At 40.7% G+C, this 17,494-nt stretch overlaps 3 protein-coding genes across 4 annotated transcripts; all 3 read left to right on the forward strand.

Moving 5' to 3' along the window:
* The first annotated feature begins 370 nt into the window (after nucleotides 1-370).
* Nucleotides 371-2,821, forward strand: cwc15 (CWC15 spliceosome associated protein homolog). Its single transcript, XM_010781785.1, has 7 exons — nucleotides 371-475; nucleotides 1,212-1,359; nucleotides 1,538-1,650; nucleotides 1,788-1,885; nucleotides 1,966-2,076; nucleotides 2,182-2,330; nucleotides 2,436-2,821. The coding sequence occupies exons 2-7, from the start codon at nucleotides 1,223-1,225 to the stop codon at nucleotides 2,563-2,565; spliced, it is 738 nt and encodes a 245-aa protein (XP_010780087.1). The 5' UTR covers nucleotides 371-475; nucleotides 1,212-1,222; the 3' UTR covers nucleotides 2,566-2,821.
* Nucleotides 2,822-3,937: 1,116 nt separating this feature from the next.
* Nucleotides 3,938-10,043, forward strand: mtmr2 (myotubularin related protein 2). Of its 2 annotated transcripts, none has more exons than XM_010781793.1 (16): nucleotides 3,938-4,175; nucleotides 5,251-5,353; nucleotides 5,454-5,477; nucleotides 5,606-5,672; nucleotides 5,773-5,867; nucleotides 5,954-6,058; nucleotides 6,291-6,395; nucleotides 6,479-6,562; nucleotides 7,037-7,186; nucleotides 7,272-7,460; nucleotides 7,596-7,781; nucleotides 7,873-8,079; nucleotides 8,180-8,272; nucleotides 8,348-8,461; nucleotides 8,542-8,718; nucleotides 9,308-10,043. In XM_010781793.1, exons 1-16 carry the CDS (start codon nucleotides 4,096-4,098, stop codon nucleotides 9,467-9,469), a joined length of 1,941 nt encoding a protein of 646 aa, XP_010780095.1. In that variant the 5' UTR covers nucleotides 3,938-4,095; the 3' UTR covers nucleotides 9,470-10,043. The 2 variants fall into 2 exon arrangements, with proteins under 2 accessions (XP_010780095.1, XP_010780103.1); XM_010781801.1 differs by having other exon boundaries at nucleotides 5,609-5,672.
* A 3,863-nt stretch (nucleotides 10,044-13,906) lies between these two features.
* On the forward strand, nucleotides 13,907-17,494 carry fam76b (family with sequence similarity 76 member B). Its single transcript, XM_010781813.1, has 6 exons — nucleotides 13,907-14,423; nucleotides 15,289-15,353; nucleotides 15,459-15,513; nucleotides 15,611-15,766; nucleotides 17,062-17,249; nucleotides 17,386-17,494. Exons 1-6 carry the CDS (start codon nucleotides 14,337-14,339, stop codon nucleotides 17,438-17,440), a joined length of 606 nt encoding a protein of 201 aa, XP_010780115.1. The 5' UTR covers nucleotides 13,907-14,336; the 3' UTR covers nucleotides 17,441-17,494.

The raw sequence follows: 17,494 nt of genomic DNA on the forward strand, positions 1-17,494 counted from the left end.
TTACGTAATCCGCATTTTTTGCTTGTTCGTTGTTAATCCTTATTGGCAGATTTTCAAGTTTGTGTTATGATTACATTTAATTCAGATTCCAATACTTTCAAAGCATCCGTATTACTATTTGACACTCCCCCCCTACCTTCCCCAATACAACATTGCACAATAATTAATAAGAAAAATTAAAGCACTTTACTTGTTCTTACAAGCAAATTTAAAGATGATCAAATTGAATATACCGTAGAATAGTTATTTAGTATATTACTATGAGCTCAATTCACTAATCATCATAACAAAAATGTGGGAATCAACAAGACCACTATATTCAAATATATGAAAATCCTTTAGCACGAAGGGTTCAGACAGCGCCATGGGTTCAGTGTTGTTACATTTCCGAGGGCCTATGAATGCATCTTTTCCGGGTTTCTACAGGAAGTGACGACACGCGTTGTTTCGGCTTTTCTCGTGCGGTAGCAGCTCCGTAAGTATTATTTACCTAAAATCAATTTCTAAACTACCCTTTAAATGAATTTTAGTGAAATTACTTTTTGAAACTTTTCATTTTTGAATGTTCACAATAGACAGGTTAAACAAATTAACATTGGTGTCTTATTATTCATCGTTGTTGGTCCAGGTTAGCATGCTAGCAACTTGTTAGCCGTAGTGGACAACTCGCTAGCTTCTGTTCTTTAGCAATAATTAGCAAACCTTTATTTGCCTTATAAAAGACAGCAGATGTCTCTTATGCAATAAGATAAGTATTACGTTATTTAAAGGTCTGATGAGCAAAACGCATACTGACAATACATTGCTTAACTTGTTGTTGGATGTGATTCTTCAATTAGATGAAATAACTAAAGCTACATTACCGCACAACCATATCACCTGAAATGTTTCCCCTTCAGACACTTTGTAGGTAGTTTCCGCACTTTTGTGTTAAAACAGACTTAGACGTAGGGTAGTGTAACATATGTTGTTAGATTCAAATGAGGCGACTGCTGCCTCATTATTGACAAGTCGGCTTGATATTTATGACAGGAGCTTCATGTTTCTAGCGACCCCTCTCTATTTAAATGTGCTCGGGTCTTGGGTGTGTACTTTTCTGAACATCACTTGGTTTTTATTTGGTTTGTATCTGTTCTTCCTAGTTTGTATCTCAATGATGTAAGTTGCTTTGGATAAACATGTTAATGTAATCTTTGTTCTCCTCTCTTCAGATCTATTAAAGATGACTACAGCTGCAAGACCAACATTTGAGCCGGCCAGAGGAGGGCGAGGTAAGGGAGAAGGTGGAGGGGATTTAAGTGCCCTGTCAAAGCAGTATTCCAGTCGAGATCTCCCGGGTCACACAAAGATCAAATACAGGTCAGTATTACAAAAATGCGTAGAATGATTTTTGTATGTTGTTATCTGTGTTTCACTGAGTCAACCGCTGATTGTTATCCAGTATTTTTGTTGCTGAACTCTTCCTACTTCACTTTCTACCTGCTCACTCTGAAGGAGGACATTTGCTGGAAATATAACAAATGTGTTTTCTTCTCAGACAACCTACCCAGGATAACCAGGAAGAGGTGCGTGCCCGTGACTTCCGTAGGGAGCTGGAGGAAAGGGAGCGTGTAGTTGCACGTGAGAAGACCCGAGAGAGAGGACCAAGAGGTTGGTATTTCTGCCGAGATTGAATGTTTTTTTAACATGTCTTCTATTCTTTATTCCTATGCAAGTTACTCATGTTATGTAACGTATATACCCATCAAACCAATAATTGATATACTGCATTGACCCTAATTTTCCAGAGCACACCACATCATCATCATCGTCATCATCCTCAAAGAGGCCCAGACTAGATCAGATCCCAGCAGCCAACCTTGATGCTGACGACCCTCTCACCGATGTAAGAGCATGCCCTGCAATATTTAATCACACTTTTTGGGGATTAGAACTCCCTCATCATTGATGCCTGGTTATTTATAGGATGACGAGGACGAGGACTCTGAGGAGGACAGCGATGACGACGACACTGCAGCGCTTCTGGCAGAACTGGAGAAGATCAAGAAGGAACGGGCTGAAGAGCAAGAACGCAAAGTAAAGTTTGAACCACTGCACAGCTGACAAGTGAAGACACCATTTCTGTTTGAGATGAGGCAAATGTGCTGTCATTGAGTGACGTTGTTTCTTTTCCCATTTTAGGAGCGGGAGCAGAAGGCAGAGGAGGAGAGAATTCGCATGGAGAATATATTGAGTGGCAATCCATTGATCAATTTGGCCGGGCAGCAGCAGCTGCAGCAACAGCAACAGCAAGTCGCCCCGACTCAGACTACATTCAGAGTCAAGAGAAGGTATGGCTTAAAGACACATCATGAGTTTTATGTATAAAGAAAAATGTTCTCTTCACTTTCCACTTATAATCCACTCAAATTCAATTAAAATGAATATCTTTTTAGGTGGGATGATGACGTTGTGTTCAAGAACTGCGCCAAAGGAGTTGACGAAGCAAGGAAGGAGAAACGCTTTATCAATGACACACTGCGCTCTGAGTTCCACAAGAAATTTATGGAGAAATATGTAAAGTAAAGACTTGATGTTTTTTTGTTTTTTTTTAACCTTTTGTTTAGACTTCGCTCTCCTTTCCCTCAATCCCAAGATTGACAAATGGCATTCACATACATTCTGTATTCAAATGCATTAGTATTTGTACAGTCAACAAGTAAGATGTTGTATATAAATGAGTGGGAAAGATACATCCTTTGAATAAAGCAAATTAAAAGTTGAAAATGTCTTTCTGTAGGTTTTTCTTTTTAAATAAAATTAACATTTCAATAAACTTTAAGATTGTGTTGGCTTGCAGGAATTTATTTGAGGAAATCCATGTCATTTTGGAGGATTCTCTTTTAAAGGGCATTGTTCCTTAAATATGTATTCTACCTTTTTCCTGAAATGTGGGGTTTTGGTTTTAATGTCCTATTGTGCACGATAACACACTTAAAACTTTAACAGAATTGGTTTTATGCAATCATAATTGAATGAACCTTTTGAGATAAAGGAATTAAATAGGCAAAAAGATTTGAATGATGTAATTAGTTCATCAAATTCTTCTAAGTTTTCTTCAAAGTACAGTCGCATTATTTTGAAATTTAAAAGGAAATTCATTTGGGGTGCGAGTTCTGATTTCAGGCTTTCTGTCCTATTTGTAATAGAATTGTATTTTCATTTGGCTAGTTGTGTAAAGCACTGTTTATTTCATCCCTACTTGAAGTAAATGTACAAATAATTTTTGGAAAGATATTTATAAATCTCTTACTTTAAAAAAAAGAAGTGGTTATAGTTTCATCTAGTTTTTAGTGGCATTTCAACATAAAGATAGCTGGTGAAAAAAATATTTTATGTTCACTGCAGCCTATAATCACACACGCTTAATTCTATAGTAGAATGAAAACCTGTGTTCCAACATGAATATGATAAAAAAAAAAAAAAAAAAATCACTTTAATTATACAATCATGTATTGTTAAAATGTTGGGGTAGACATTTTAAACACTTAAATGCTCACATTCAAGCTTCAATGTTTGATTGCAAAGGAGATATATATTTAGGTCCATGTGCAGAATAAACACCAGTAAAAATGAGTGCTGCATTTTTTATTCCAAGTAGATGCAATGAACCCAAAAAATGAATGAATGATTCTTTGCAATATGGATAATTTGGAACGCAATAAGTGTGTACGTGTTGTGTTTCTCGAAAACAGTTAGGATAATACAACTATAACGATAATGATTTGATATTATCCGCGGTTTGAATGCATTTAAGTCCCTGACATTTCTTTAAAAAGCATTTACCAACAAATGCCTGTTCCAGATGTTTCTGAATCAAATCAGAAGGTCCACAGCGCATGCAGCCCTCCGGCAGGGGGCGCCCGCTCCAACAATCGCTCCATTGTGACAGGCTTTGGGAGGCTGCTGGGAAAACATGGCAGCTTCCTTTCGTTGGTGGGGATTTACTGAACTCCGAGGGGGGATTTAAAGACATTCTTCAGTGTATACGGGGATCTTTAGAGCATTATTCGGTGCCAACAGCACCAGATATCCTAACGCTTGAAGCAGGAGAACATGGAGAAGAGCGGCAGCATCGACAGCCTGGGCTCGAAGTGCTCCTCGTCCCGACAGCCAAGTGTTGATTCATTGTCCAGGTAGCTAAACGCACCACAACACGCCGCTTTTAAGCTAGCTAAAAGTTTTTAAAACAAAAAGACAGCTGTGTATTTCAGTGTTGTAACGGGACTTGACATGTCTAATACTAATGTTATTTTACTAAAACTTCAGGAGCGTCCGTTAAACCACAAATAATGCAATGTGCGATTAACAAACTGCCATGAAACGAACCCTGATGTTGACAGTTGGGCACCATTTAACTAGCCTGTCATTATCGGCCATTATCCCTTATAATGAAAAGGTCCAACAATCTTTTATAATGTAGGAGGGAAAATGTAAGCAAATGTCAATCGAAACAAATCAGATTCCAGAGTAATGCCACCCATTGTGTATTTGAATATTCAATAAATAGTTTAGGCTTTAAAACTTGTGAAAAACCAGCCCACGATGATGCCTTCAAGGTTCTTCATTCATACTTCCTCAGTATGCTTTACAGTTACACATCCTAAAGAAGAGGTGGAGGATGTATGCAGATCTTTTACTTGATTAAAAGTAGCAAAACAACAGTCTAGCAATACTCTGTTTTAAGTGAAAGTCCTGCATACATTATACATAAGTACGAGCATTATAACATAGGCTACTTAAAGTACCAAAAGTAAAAGTTGTCGTTATGCAGAATGGCCCATTTCAGAATTCAGAACATTTGATTATTATTAATGTGAACATCACCCACATTTTGAATTGATAATGTCTTATTTTATTCAATAATATTACACCATTTACTTGTTAATTATATTTTATATTATTTAAGTATATACTTTAGATGTAGTAAAGTGAAATGAACAATATTTGCCTTCGAGGTGTTTTGGAGTATAAGTATAAGTAACAGAAAATGGAGTAAGTACCTAAAATTATTCTTATTGAGTAAATTCACTCTCGCTGTTCTAAAGTTGCTACTCGGCTTATACTCGGCAATCATTTTTGTTAGGTGGCTAATATTTAATCAAATAACGCTTTCAGCATAAGTACAATGAGAATAACATGGCTGTAGTTACATTTTACTCTGAAAAGTTGTATTTCTTTTTTATAGTTTGTCCTGTTATCTCTCCACAGCACGTCCACTTCTCGCTCTGACCGCTCTGCCCAGGCCAAAGCAGCCTCTGCCATGTCTTGTGACTCCGGGGCCACTCCTACAGAGCTCTCCCCAGAGCTCAGGGTCAGTTACATGCACAAATGTCACTTACACAATGCTGATTTTTTTTATTTACTCATAAAAATGTCCAAAGCATGACTCTCCTCTTCTCTGCATTCTTCAGGTCAAGCCAAAAACTGCTGCCAAGGTACGCCTTCTTGTGAATTACAAACTAGACGAAGCAGTCTGAATAATAATAATTCCGTAGCTAGTTTAATATGTTCAGGTTAAGAGAGCGCTTCTCCTTTAGGTATAATATGTATCTTATCTTTTAAGCAGGTGCCTAGAGATTCAGACAAAGAAGAGCCACAGTTACTTCCAAATGAAACTGTTCATGACATGGGTACGTGCTCTCTTTGCATTCAAGCATTAAAGGCAAATTCGTTTTTTCCTATATGTGTTGTGCTTGGCTATAAATCATTTGTTATTTTTTATTTGTGTAGCCCAAGATGTCACCTACTTCTGTCCTTTCATCGGAGCAATGAGGGGGACGGTGACAGTAACCAACTACAGACTTTTCTTCAGATGCATGGACAGGGTATGCTTCTTGAATAAAACATTTAAAAAGCAGTATAAATCGCTCCAAAAGCGTACAGTTTTTATTAATGTGTAGTTTGTTTCTAGGAGCCATCATTTGTGTTGGACCTGCCCCTCGGGGTGGTGAGTCGTGTGGAAAAGATTGGAAGTGCCTCTAGTCGCGGCGACGTGTCATACGGGCTAGTATGCAAGGTGAGTAGGATGTGGAAACTAAACCTGCTTTATATGGCAACTCAGTAGATGGAACAGTGCACAGGCATAACGAATCTGAAATCACATTTTTTAAGAATAAGTCAGTCTATGAACATGCTATATTTCTACAATAGCATAGCAAAGATGCTTTACTGCTATGAAATCATATTTACATGTATACAACTATAGACCTCTGAGTATGTCCATGACCTGCTGCTCTGCCTATCTGCAGGATATGCGTAATCTGCGATTTGCTCACAAACAACTGGAGGACACACTGAGGAAGTCCATTTTCGAAGTGCTGGTGAAATTTGCGTTTCCTGTTTCCAACGGGCTAGTGAGTGATTTTTAAGCCTTGGTGTCTCTGTCACTGTTCATCAGCTCTGTCTGCTGGCTGAACACCTCTCCCTCTCTCCACAGCAAATCTTTGCCTGTGAATATGGCCAAGTGTTTCCTGAAAACGGATGGAAGGTGTATGACGCTGTCTCAGAATACAAAAGACAGGTATTTAAAAACAACATGGTTCGACCGGCATATCTTAATTAGATTGTTGGGAATGTTTAAATTAGGGCGGTATGAAGTAATTGTTCCATTGTTTATTTATCTCATACTGCCTGTGCTGCTGAACCTCTTTTCCCCTCTGTCTGAAACCAGAGCCCAGTCTGCTCTGATTGGTTAGCTGTCCAGCTCTGTTGTTATCGGTCAACCGCTTAGATGTGTTGGAGCGCTAGCCATAGAAGCGCGACAACACACTTCAGGAAAGGGGAAACCCCAAAACAAAAAATAGGGCCTAGTAAGCAAAAATAGCAGCTTTAGTTCCATATCAGCAAGGTCTGTCCAACATCTACTGTAGGTAATAAACTGAATGTAAATATGTAACACATTCAAACCCACTTAAAAAATCTAAAATTCCAGATGGTTTATTACATTAGTTCTTTGTCTGTTTTTATTAAATTGGTACCTTGTGTGTTTTTAAAGGGTATACCAAATGAAAGCTGGAGGGTAACAAAAGTCAATGACCACTACGAGGTTTGTGACACCTACCCATCAACCCTGGCGGTGCCTGTGAACATACCAGACGAAGAGCTGAAGAGAGTAGCTGCCTTCCGAGCCAAGGGAAGGATACCTGTGAGTGACCTTTCTTCAGCATGAACCACTCCTCATCATATTGTCTGACTGTCTTTGGTAACATTCTGTTATACTCTGTGTGCAGGTGTTGTCATGGATCCATCCGGAGAGCCAGGCCACAGTTACGCGCTGCAGTCAGCCCATGGTGGGAGTAAACGGGAAGCGCAGCAAAGAGGATGAGAAATACCTTCAGGCCATCATGGATGCTAATGCTCAGTCCCATAAACTGTTCATCTTCGATGCCAGGCCCAGTGTCAACGCTGCTGCCAACAAGGTATATAATACTGAAAATCAGCCAAAATCGGAATCAGCCAAGAAAATTGCAATAAGTGCATCTCTATATGTAAAGAAACTCAGGGTCTGCTTGCTAAATGTCTTCCCTTGTTTGTTTTAAAATGTTCTTCTTCAGATGAAAGGGGGTGGTTATGAAAGTGAAGATGCGTATCAAAATGCTGAGCTGGTGTTCTTGGATATTCACAACATCCATGTGATGAGAGAGTCCCTACGCAAGCTGAAGGACGTGGTCTACCCCAACATCGAGGATTCCCATTGGCTCTCCAATCTGGAGTCCACTCATTGGCTTGAGCACATCAAGGTGAGCGAAAGACTTGGTGTTATATACCGGATCTCCTCTCAACTTAAGGAGAATAACAACCACTCTGTTGTGCACGTGTTTTTACTTTTAGTTGATCCTAGCAGGAGCCCTGCGTATTGCAGACAAGGTGGAGTCTGGGAAAACTTCAGTGGTGGTGCACTGCAGCGACGGCTGGGACCGCACGGGCCAGCTCACCTCCCTGGCCATGCTCATGCTGGACGCTCACTACCGCACCATCCGCGGCTTCGAGGTGCTGCTGGAGAAAGAGTGGCTGAGCTTCGGTCACCGCTTCCAGCTGGTAAACACTTTTTATCACACTATTTTGACGTTTGGTAAAAATACAAGTGCTTTGTTGGTTTATCAGTTGCATCGCTGATTATCCTTTGTTCTTCTTTTAGCGTGTTGGTCACGGCGATAAGAACCACACCGACGCAGACCGCTCACCTGTTTTCATTCAGTTCATCGACTGTGTCTGGCAATTGACTCGCCAGGTAAGCAATAAATGGAGCTGATCTTCAGATCAACACGGTCTTTCAATGACACTAAAGAAGCTGTTATTATTTTAGTTTCCTGCTGCCTTTGAGTTCAACGAAAACTTCCTGGTGACCATCCTGGATCACCTGTACAGCTGCCTGTTTGGGACATTCTTGTGCAACAGTGAACAGCAGAGGCTGAAAGAGGTAAGAGCATTTTTTTTTCTCAAAGCTTTGTTGGAGGTCTGAGTTCAACGTCATGTCAACCTCCCCTTTTTATTTTACAGGAGATTCCCAAGAGAACAGTGTCGTTGTGGTCCTACATCAACAGCCAGCTGGAGGATTTCACCAATCCCTTGTATGTGAACTATACCAACCACGTGCTGTTTCCTGTAGTCAGCTTACGTCACCTGGAGCTTTGGGTTGGCTACTACATCCGCTGGAACCCTCGCATGAGGCCTCAGGTATGGCAATAGGCTTTTTAAGGCCAGATACATTGGGCCAAAACATTGTTTCTTTTTATGCACTGCTCAATCTTGAGATTTTCGGCTGCTTTTTAACTGCTTTCAGACTAGTGGAAAGAAAACCTCAAATATAAATTTTAACAGTTTATTTCACTCAATTTCTTTATTTGCATGTGTAGCATTTACCAAATTCATCCAAACCAGCATAATTAATCATAACATATTTTCCATTGAATAATCCACTTACAATACATATCTTTGAAGCCTCGAATAAGTTTTGTTTTTGTAATACTCAAGAAATCTCCACTTTAATGGCACTTACACACACAGACTGCAGAGGGGTTCATTCATATATCATTAATAGCCTGATTGATCTAGAGTTTTTATTCCTAAAAACATGGAATAAACCTAAAACATAACTTAATGTAAGTAATCTGCTGAAGTTTCCAAGTGGAATTTATTTGTTAAATCTTTACATTATTTACCAGGTCCCCCCCCTTTAGATCGGACTTCAGCGTTTCAAAGAATTTCATGCTTCTCTGAAGTGTTTGAACTTGAGATTTACAGGTCAACCTTTTCTTGTTACTAGGAACCTGTTCATCAGCGCTACAAGGAGTTGCTGGCGAAGCGTGCGGAGCTGCAGAAGAGAGTGGACGACCTGCAGCGAGAGGTGACCAATCGCTCGGCCTCTTCCTCTGAACGTGCCGGCTCCCCCACACGCTCCATCACGCCGGTGCAGACCTTTGTTTGACGTAACTGTGACCCTCATGACGGTCGCGGAAGCTAAACACTACCTGTGAGAAGCTGACAGTAGTCATCTGTAGGCCACGCCATGAAGGACCTGGGTGCTAAACTGGCTCTTTGGGTGAAACGCCGCGTTACACACTACCACCAAATGTCTGTTTGTGTTTGCACATTTTACGGGGAATATAGAGTCTGCTTACAACCGGAGACTGTCTCTTAGTGCTTTGACCACAGCCATATTGTTCTCTGCCTCCAGAGTCGAGATGTTAGTGATAAGAATAGTGAGTACTGTCATAGCTCATCGACCCACCTACAATCAGTGTTGGACCATTTCTGAAGTACACTAAAATATTACTCTGGTGAATTATGTATGCCTTATACACTTCATAGGAACACTCACTTCATTCCTCTGCACTGCAAATGTTAAGAGATTGATTTAAAAGCAATTGTGAAGATGTAAATGACTGGGTTTGAGCTCTAGTACTTAAACTAAGTGGTCTGTGAGATTCAACAAAGTAGCTAAAGGGCTGTTAGCTTCTAATGTTAGGAAAAATACATAGCATTAAAATAAGTTGGCAGATTGTCTTCCAAAGTCAGTGCTTTTAGATTGTTGTGACCAAATATCTCAGTTTTTTTATGAATACATAGACTTATGTCTTGTATTAATCTCATGTTTTGTAATTTTCATTTTTCTAACTAGTTATTTATTATCCTTCTTTCCAGACTTGTATGCCTGTCTAATATCACAAATGAATTAGAAATGTTCCCATCCAATATGAATGGATCAGAATATGCAACAGTTAATTTCTCCAATTAATAATTAACATTAAAAGTTAGTGTGTATCCATTTCTTAATATTCTTTAAAAAAAAAAACTAGTAGCAGCCAATGTGTTTTTATAGGAAGCAGAATATGTAACAATAGTTTGCCTTGGGTGTTTATTTCACATTTTATTTTAAATATCTGTGCCTTGGTCTAATTGAGAGATAGGGGGATAGCACAGTTTTTAAAATGTCAACTAATACTGGTGAAGCGGTTAATACAGTGTCAGCCTTTCCACTGCGTATGTAAATACTTTCAATAAACAAAGGACACAGGAGTCGGTAGGATTTCCATAGCGTGATGTGTGAACACAGCTTATTTCCTGACTTTAATCTTTTAGTGTTTCAAAGGATAGCAGAACCCCAACGACATGAGCAATAACTGTAAAATATGAGGCACGTTATGCATAATTAAGATAAAGCGTACTTACATTTTTTATTATTTATAAATGTCATATTCATTAACCTTCATTACACTCGCTGAATAATTCCTTTTTAGACATTTGAAATGCTGTTATACCGTTTATCATTAGGTGGTGCTGTACGCTAGCAATACAGTCTCTGGTGCTAGTTAGTCAGGAGTAACGAAGCCGTTTCCAGAACAGTATGCACACTAATGAGTGTGACTTTCTTTTTTCTCAGCATTCCCAATACTGATACCGCTAACAGTGATTATGGTCTCCATCTAATATAAAGTAATATTAGACTCAGTGGCTCTGGAATCATTTTTACATGATCATATTCAAGCGGTCTCTCATACCTGAATATTAGATGACTGGCCATAATTGAGCTTTAATGCATCCTTTACCCATTAACAGGCTTATCATTCCATTGACTTTACATTGTAATTCATACATTCTTACCTATAACTTCAAATTAATTGATATTGCCACTAAAATTGCTTAAGTTAGTCATATTTCTATTACTGGCATTACTTTTTATAATTCAAAAGAGCCTCATCCAAATGAGTATTTTTTATCAACAGAATGTGACTTTATGTAGCTGCTGCACAGAATTAGGTTATATTAATGTTGATTGAAACGTGTCACACATTTCAGAATTAGGATCCAATCTGTTCGATGAGGCACTGAGCTGCAAACAGGGGCGCCATAAGGGGGTGAAAAGTTAGGACGATTCGAAGGGCCCGTGACTGACAGGGGCCCAAACAATTTTAGAACATTAAGAAAAAATATGTTTAAGTCACCAATCTTAACATGGGGCCCAAAATCACTGGTTAATACCCTCAATAAAAGGATGACAGACAGTATCAACAGTACAGGTATCCAGCATGTATTGAATTCATAGTTGTGTTACAGCAGCCACTTTAGCATCAACTGAAGATTGCAGGCCCTCTTATGAATGACAACTTTTCTGAAACAAAACATATCGATTTCTAATAATAAAAAATAACATTTGTAAGATTAAGATTAATCGAGAATTAGCAGACATGGAAAAAGACTTTCGGGCGGCACCAAAGTTGTTCTGGAAAACTGTCCGACACCTCAGGAGGGGGAAGCAGGGAACCATCCAAGCTGTGTACAGTAAGGATGGGACGTTGTTGACCTCAACTGATGGAGTGTTAGGGCGTTGGAAGGAGCACTTTGAGGAACTCCTGAACCCGACAACTCCGCCCTCTATGTTAGAGGCAGAGCTGGAGTATGACGGGGGATCGACACCAATCTCCCAGGGGGAGGTCACTGAGGTCGTCAAACAACTTCACAGTGGCAAAGCCCCGGGGGTGGATGAGATCCGCCCAGAAATGCTGAAGGCTCTGGGTGTTGAGGGACTGTCATGGTTGACACGTCTCATCAACGTTGCGTGGAAGTCGGAAACAGTACCGAAGGAGTGGCAGACCGGGGTGGTGGTTCCCCTTTTTAAAAAGGGGGATCAGAGGGTGTGTGCCAATTACAGAGGCATCACACTACTCAGCCTCCCCGGGAAAGTTTACTCTAAGGTACTCGAAAGGAGGATCAGGCCGATTGTCGAACCTCAGATTGAGGAGGAACAATGCGGATTCCGTCCTGGTCGTGGAACGACGGATCAGCTTTTTACTCTCGCAAGGATCCGTGAGGGGGGCTGGGAGTACGCTTATCCAGTCTACATGTGTTTGTAGACTTGGAGAAGGCGTATGACCGGGTTCCCAGGGAGTCACTGTGGGAGGTGCTGCGGGAGTATGGGGTGAGGGGTCTCTACTCAGGGCCATCCAATCTCTGTACTCCCAAAGCGAGAGCTGTGTCCGGGTCCTCGGCAGTAAGTCGGACCCATTTCAGGTGAGGGTTGGCCTCCGCCAGGGCTGCGCTTTGTCACCAATCCTGTTTGTAATATACATGGATCGGATTTCGAGGCGTAGTCGTGGGGGAGGGGGTCTGCAGTTCAGTGGACTAAGGATTGCACCACTGCTTTTTGCAGATGATGTGGTTCTGATGGCTTCATCGGTCTGCGACCTTCAGCACTCACTGGATCGGTTCGCAACCGAGTGTGAAGCGGCTGGGATGAGGATCAGCACCTCCAAATCTGAGGCCATGGTTCTCAGCAGGAAACCGATGGACTTTCCACTCCAAGTAGGGAATGAGTCCTTACCCCAAGTGAAGGAGTTCAAGTATCTCGGGGTCTTGTTCTCGAGTGAAGGAACAATGGAGCGTGAGATGGGTCGGAGAATCGGAGCAGCGGGAGCGGTACTGCAGTCTCTTTACCGCACCGTTGTGACGAAAAGGGAGCTGAGCCAGAAGGCAAAGCTCTCTGTCTACCGCGCCATTTTCGTTCCTACCCTCACCTATGGTCATGAAGGATGGGTCATGACCGAAAGAACGAGATCGCGGGTACAAGCGGCCGAGATGGGTTTTCTCCGCAGGGTGGCTGGTGTCTCCCTTAGGGATAAGGTGAGAAGTTCGGTCATCCGGGAGGGACTCGGAGTTGAACCGCTCCTCCTTCGCGTCGAAAGGAGCCAGTTGAGGTGGTTCGGGCACCTAGTTAGGATGCCACCTGGGCGCCTCCCTAGGGAGGTGTTCCAGGCACGTCCAGCTGGGAAGAGACCGAGGGGTAGACCTAGAACCAGATGGAGGGATTATATCTCTTCGCTGGCCTGGGAGCGCCTTGGGATCCCCCAGTCAGAGCTGGTTGATGTGGCCAGGGAAAAGAAAGTTTGGGGCTCTCTGCTGGAACTGCTACCTCCGCGACCCGACCACAGATAAGCGGGAGAAGATGGATGGATGGAGAATTAGCAGAATTCCTAATAATGATTGTTTCCATTTAAAACGATGCACCTATCATTTAGGACTCAATGATTACACACACAAAATTCTTCACAGGCAAACTGGATGGAATAAAAAATAAATAAAAAAAAGTCGTGACTTTAGTAATTAAATCAATTGTTCAAGTTACTTACATAATTATACCTGATCATGGATAGTGGCCAATATAATAATTAAATATAATAGTATGCATACATAAATAAAACAAATAAAATAGATGAAATAAGATTGTATTATAAATTAAATACAAAATAGATAAATTATGGTAAATAAATATAAAGTATCCACGCTTGTGATTGGCTCTGCGCATTTCAAACAGTAAATCCCGCGGACGGATGTTGTGTCGCGATAGGTTTCCTTTCTTCTTGTGGAGCTCACTTCCTGTTACATGACGACGACGGCGTTGATACAAAAAGAGAGAAGGAAAACAGGAAAATACCTTTCTTGGCGAGAACAGTGGAAACTTAATACAAATAGACAGATATATGTTAACGGGTTGCTTATTCCGCGGCATTAGGAACGACTCGTCGGAAGTTGGTCGGGCTGGATAACGTGATAAAGATAACAAATATTTTGAGTTTATTGTTCTTCGGCTGCTCCCTCCAGCTAAGCTATTTCTGTGTTGCCCAGCGCTACTTAGCCGAGCTAGCTAACGTTAGCTAACAGTGGATGCCAGCGCTTTTTGAGTGTTCTCAGTCCTGAATTAGCGAAAGGGCTAGAGAGGAAATAGCGTCGGTAATCCGGTCAATTTGCAGCTGGACTCAGCTAACCTCATCTAGCTCGGTGACATCAGTTCAGCGAGAATGGCAACGTCGGCTCTGTACGCCTGTACGAAGTGTAACCAGCGGTACCCCTTCGAGGAGCTGTCGCAGGGCCAGCAGCTGTGCAAGGTAACTGGATGTGTGTGTGTGGGGTCGAGGATGCCTTCAAACAATACTCAACAACAAATCCCAAGCGTAAAACTGTTGATGTTTTGTGAGGGGTTGATGCCGTGTGGTGAGATGCTCTTTCGACAAGCCAGATTATGTAACAGCGTTGATCTGTCCAACCTGGAAGCGCTAATACAGAGAGTGTAATCTTGTTTAGATCATGTCATACGTCGATCCTGATTATTACAGAGTTAAAACTCAGTCCTACTGAATCATTACACACTGAACAATAATTACTAAGGGTTTAAAATAATTTTAGTTTTTAGGAATTGCCATGGGTGTAAATACTTGCTAACGTATTCCACTTGTTGCCTTGTTTAGAGATTATTTGTATTCCAAAGTGTGTTTCTAAACATCCAAGTCTGCACTGATTCATATCTTTTAAAAGAAGGTAGTATAGACTAAATGGACAGTTTTATCACTGCATTTCCTATAGTCAGAACTTTTCTTTGTACATGATAGTTAAAGCACAAGGTCAATGAAAACTGCAAAAACATTACAGTTGTTTTATCATTGTTTTACCTCACTATTAGATAATGCCACTTCGATGTATCCAACATCGGCTCTAGTTTATTGAGCTTATGTTTCCTACTCTGCCCACCCCTTCTGGAATAATATCTTGTGTTGACCAACCTAAATCAGTCAAATTAAAAACGTATTTCTCTTCTTGTATACAGTACACCCAAATAGTTGGGTGTTATTGCGAAACACAAGTTGTTATGAGGCGAGGCACAAGTTGTTATGAGGCGAGGCACTGTTCTTTCTGACGTGCCCGTTTTAATAGCACAATAACACATGAGAACATTTCTTTGTTTTGTTGCCACAGGAATGTCGCATTGCACATCCAATAGTGAAGTGCACATTCTGCAGATCTGAGTTTCAACAGGAAAGGTGAGACATTTCCTCCTTGTGGTGAATTTCAGCAGTAATATATGCTATTATTAATAGAGGATGTGTGCATTTTTTTGGGTTCTAACCCCGGTTTATTATTTACAGTAAAACCAATACAATCTGCAAGAAGTGTGCTCAGAACGTCAAACAGTTTGGAACAGTAAGTAACAACTTCTTCTTGAAGCACTTTGCACTCCAGTTGTATTTATTGTGTGGCACTCACATTTGTTTACAGTCGATGATGTCTCTCTTTACAGCCCAAACCCTGCCAGTACTGTAACATCATTGCAGCTTTTATCGGGACAAAATGTCAGCGCTGTACTAACTCAGAGAAGAAATATGGACCTCCACAGACCTGTGAGCAGTGCAAACAGCAATGTGCTTTTGACCGTAAGGAGGAAGGCAGGAGAAAGGTACAAACCTCACACACTTGCAGCCACATCTGACAGTGAATGTCAAGTTTCCTCTGGTTTTGTGCAGATTCCCCACTTGTAAAGGGACTTCAGGCATCTACTGGACTTTGAGAACAGGATTCCACTCCAATGACACAGCTTTTCTTTTCAGACTTTTTATTTAGCAGTTAACTTAAATGTCTTTGCTGACTGGGTCACTTTATGCAGGTGAAAGACCTTTGAAAACAAGAAAGGTGCATTTTAGAATTTGTAAGTTATCAAAAATAAATAAAGCATGTAAACATGTAAATAAAGCATGTAAACAATACATTTGTTTGCCAACGGCTGCCTTAATCATGAATATGTTACACATAGATTGAGCCGACTAAGCACAGAAATATCCATTTTAAAAACATAAAAACATTTCTTTAAACCCCAGCTCTTTCAAAATCTCAGCAGATTTAATTAACTGGACTTTACTAGAAATGTTAACAAATTAATTATTTTTAAACAAGAAAATATTCTTTCCTCCTTTTAACAGAGGTATTCAATGAATTAAAACAAGACTTCACTATCAATCAATTCTTTAACAAGAAAGATTATGTTCTCCCCTTTTAGCAGGAATCTTCAGTCGAATAAATTAACAGGATCTTATTAGAAAGGTTTTTAGCAAATCAAAATAATACTTTTTAAGAATAAATATTCTGCTTATTTTACCTATCCTTCTGACGATAAATAACAGAGCGTGTTCCGCACAATTAGCGCACCACATTAAAACCTACATCTAAACAACGCTGCGTAGGGTTCTAACAAGACACGTGGGACACAAGCAAACAATCTAACAGAACATAAACATTAGTGGCTCTGCAGAGCTCTCACACAACATTATGGATCGGATCTTACCGGCTGCCTGTCCTGACTTGGTAGAAATGCCTCCCGTCTACACGCTTCAGTCTACCAGGATTGCACTCAGCAACTATTTAAATCCTTCTCCAGGATGCAGCTCTGTGAGTAGGGTGATTGCACCCAGCTTGCCAGAGGAGGCAGGACCGCCTGCAATCATTACACACCTGTTGTCTATCCCTATTAATTGGCGATTTGTATCTAAATGAAACATATTTGTAGCTCTAATGATTTAATTTCTGATTAGAATTAAGCTATTTTGTTATTGATATGTATCCATATATATTATTTTTCGACTACTTGTAATCTGTTTTTTATTTTATATTTATTAAAGCCTTAGGCTCTGTTTGACTTAACAGTGAATATGTAACAGCTAGTTTAATATGGAGTACTATATCCTTCTTGTCTTACAGGTGGACGGGAAATTGCTCTGCTGGCTCTGTACCTTGTCTTACCGCCGTGTCCTGCAGAAGACCAAGGAGCAGAGGAAGGGCTTCGGCTCCTCCAACTCCTCCTCCCTGAATGAGAAAGACCACCACTCCAGACCTCACCATCATCACCACCACCACCAACAACACAGACACAGCAGCTCTCATCACAAGTACGTCCTCTGTCGGGTCATTATTGGGCATTAGTAATGACACTTGTGTATAGTATGCTATAGATGGTTGTTAATATGAAGCATTCAAAAGTAGGAAGTAGATCGAGGGAATTAATGGCTACATTATCTCACACAGACTAAGTGGGAGCTTAAGTCCAGAGCAGGAGCAGGGGCTGTGGAATAAGAGGTAAAACTTCCCTTTTCACCTCAACTTAGACCCTCCAGAAAAACCGGATTCTGCGATC

The sequence above is a fragment of the Notothenia coriiceps genome, unplaced genomic scaffold (assembly GCF_000735185.1).
Source record: "Notothenia coriiceps isolate Sejong01 unplaced genomic scaffold, NC01 NC01_scaffold00000493, whole genome shotgun sequence".
NCBI classification, from domain to species: Eukaryota; Metazoa; Chordata; class Actinopteri; order Perciformes; family Nototheniidae; genus Notothenia; species Notothenia coriiceps.

What these genes read in the sequence shown, in the direction of transcription:
- fam76b (XM_010781813.1), top strand. Translation starts at nt 14,337, where the DNA reads ATGGCAACGTCGGCTCTGTACGCCTGTACGAAGTGTAACCAGCGGTAC. An exon ending in AGGGCCAGCAGCTGTGCAAG is followed by an intron (nt 14,424 to 15,288) that starts GTAACTGGATGT and finishes TTGTTGCCACAG; the next exon opens with GAATGTCGCATTGCACATCC. An exon ending in AGGAGGAAGGCAGGAGAAAG is followed by an intron (nt 15,767 to 17,061) that starts GTACAAACCTCA and finishes CTTGTCTTACAG; the next exon opens with GTGGACGGGAAATTGCTCTG.
- mtmr2 (XM_010781793.1), top strand. Translation starts at nt 4,096, where the DNA reads ATGGAGAAGAGCGGCAGCATCGACAGCCTGGGCTCGAAGTGCTCCTCG. An exon ending in TGAAACTGTTCATGACATGG is followed by an intron (nt 5,673 to 5,772) that starts GTACGTGCTCTC and finishes TTATTTGTGTAG; the next exon opens with CCCAAGATGTCACCTACTTC. An exon ending in TCGGTCACCGCTTCCAGCTG is followed by an intron (nt 8,080 to 8,179) that starts GTAAACACTTTT and finishes TTCTTCTTTTAG; the next exon opens with CGTGTTGGTCACGGCGATAA.
- cwc15 (XM_010781785.1), top strand. Translation starts at nt 1,223, where the DNA reads ATGACTACAGCTGCAAGACCAACATTTGAGCCGGCCAGAGGAGGGCGA. An exon ending in CTGACGACCCTCTCACCGAT is followed by an intron (nt 1,886 to 1,965) that starts GTAAGAGCATGC and finishes GGTTATTTATAG; the next exon opens with GATGACGAGGACGAGGACTC. An exon ending in CTGAAGAGCAAGAACGCAAA is followed by an intron (nt 2,077 to 2,181) that starts GTAAAGTTTGAA and finishes TTCCCATTTTAG; the next exon opens with GAGCGGGAGCAGAAGGCAGA.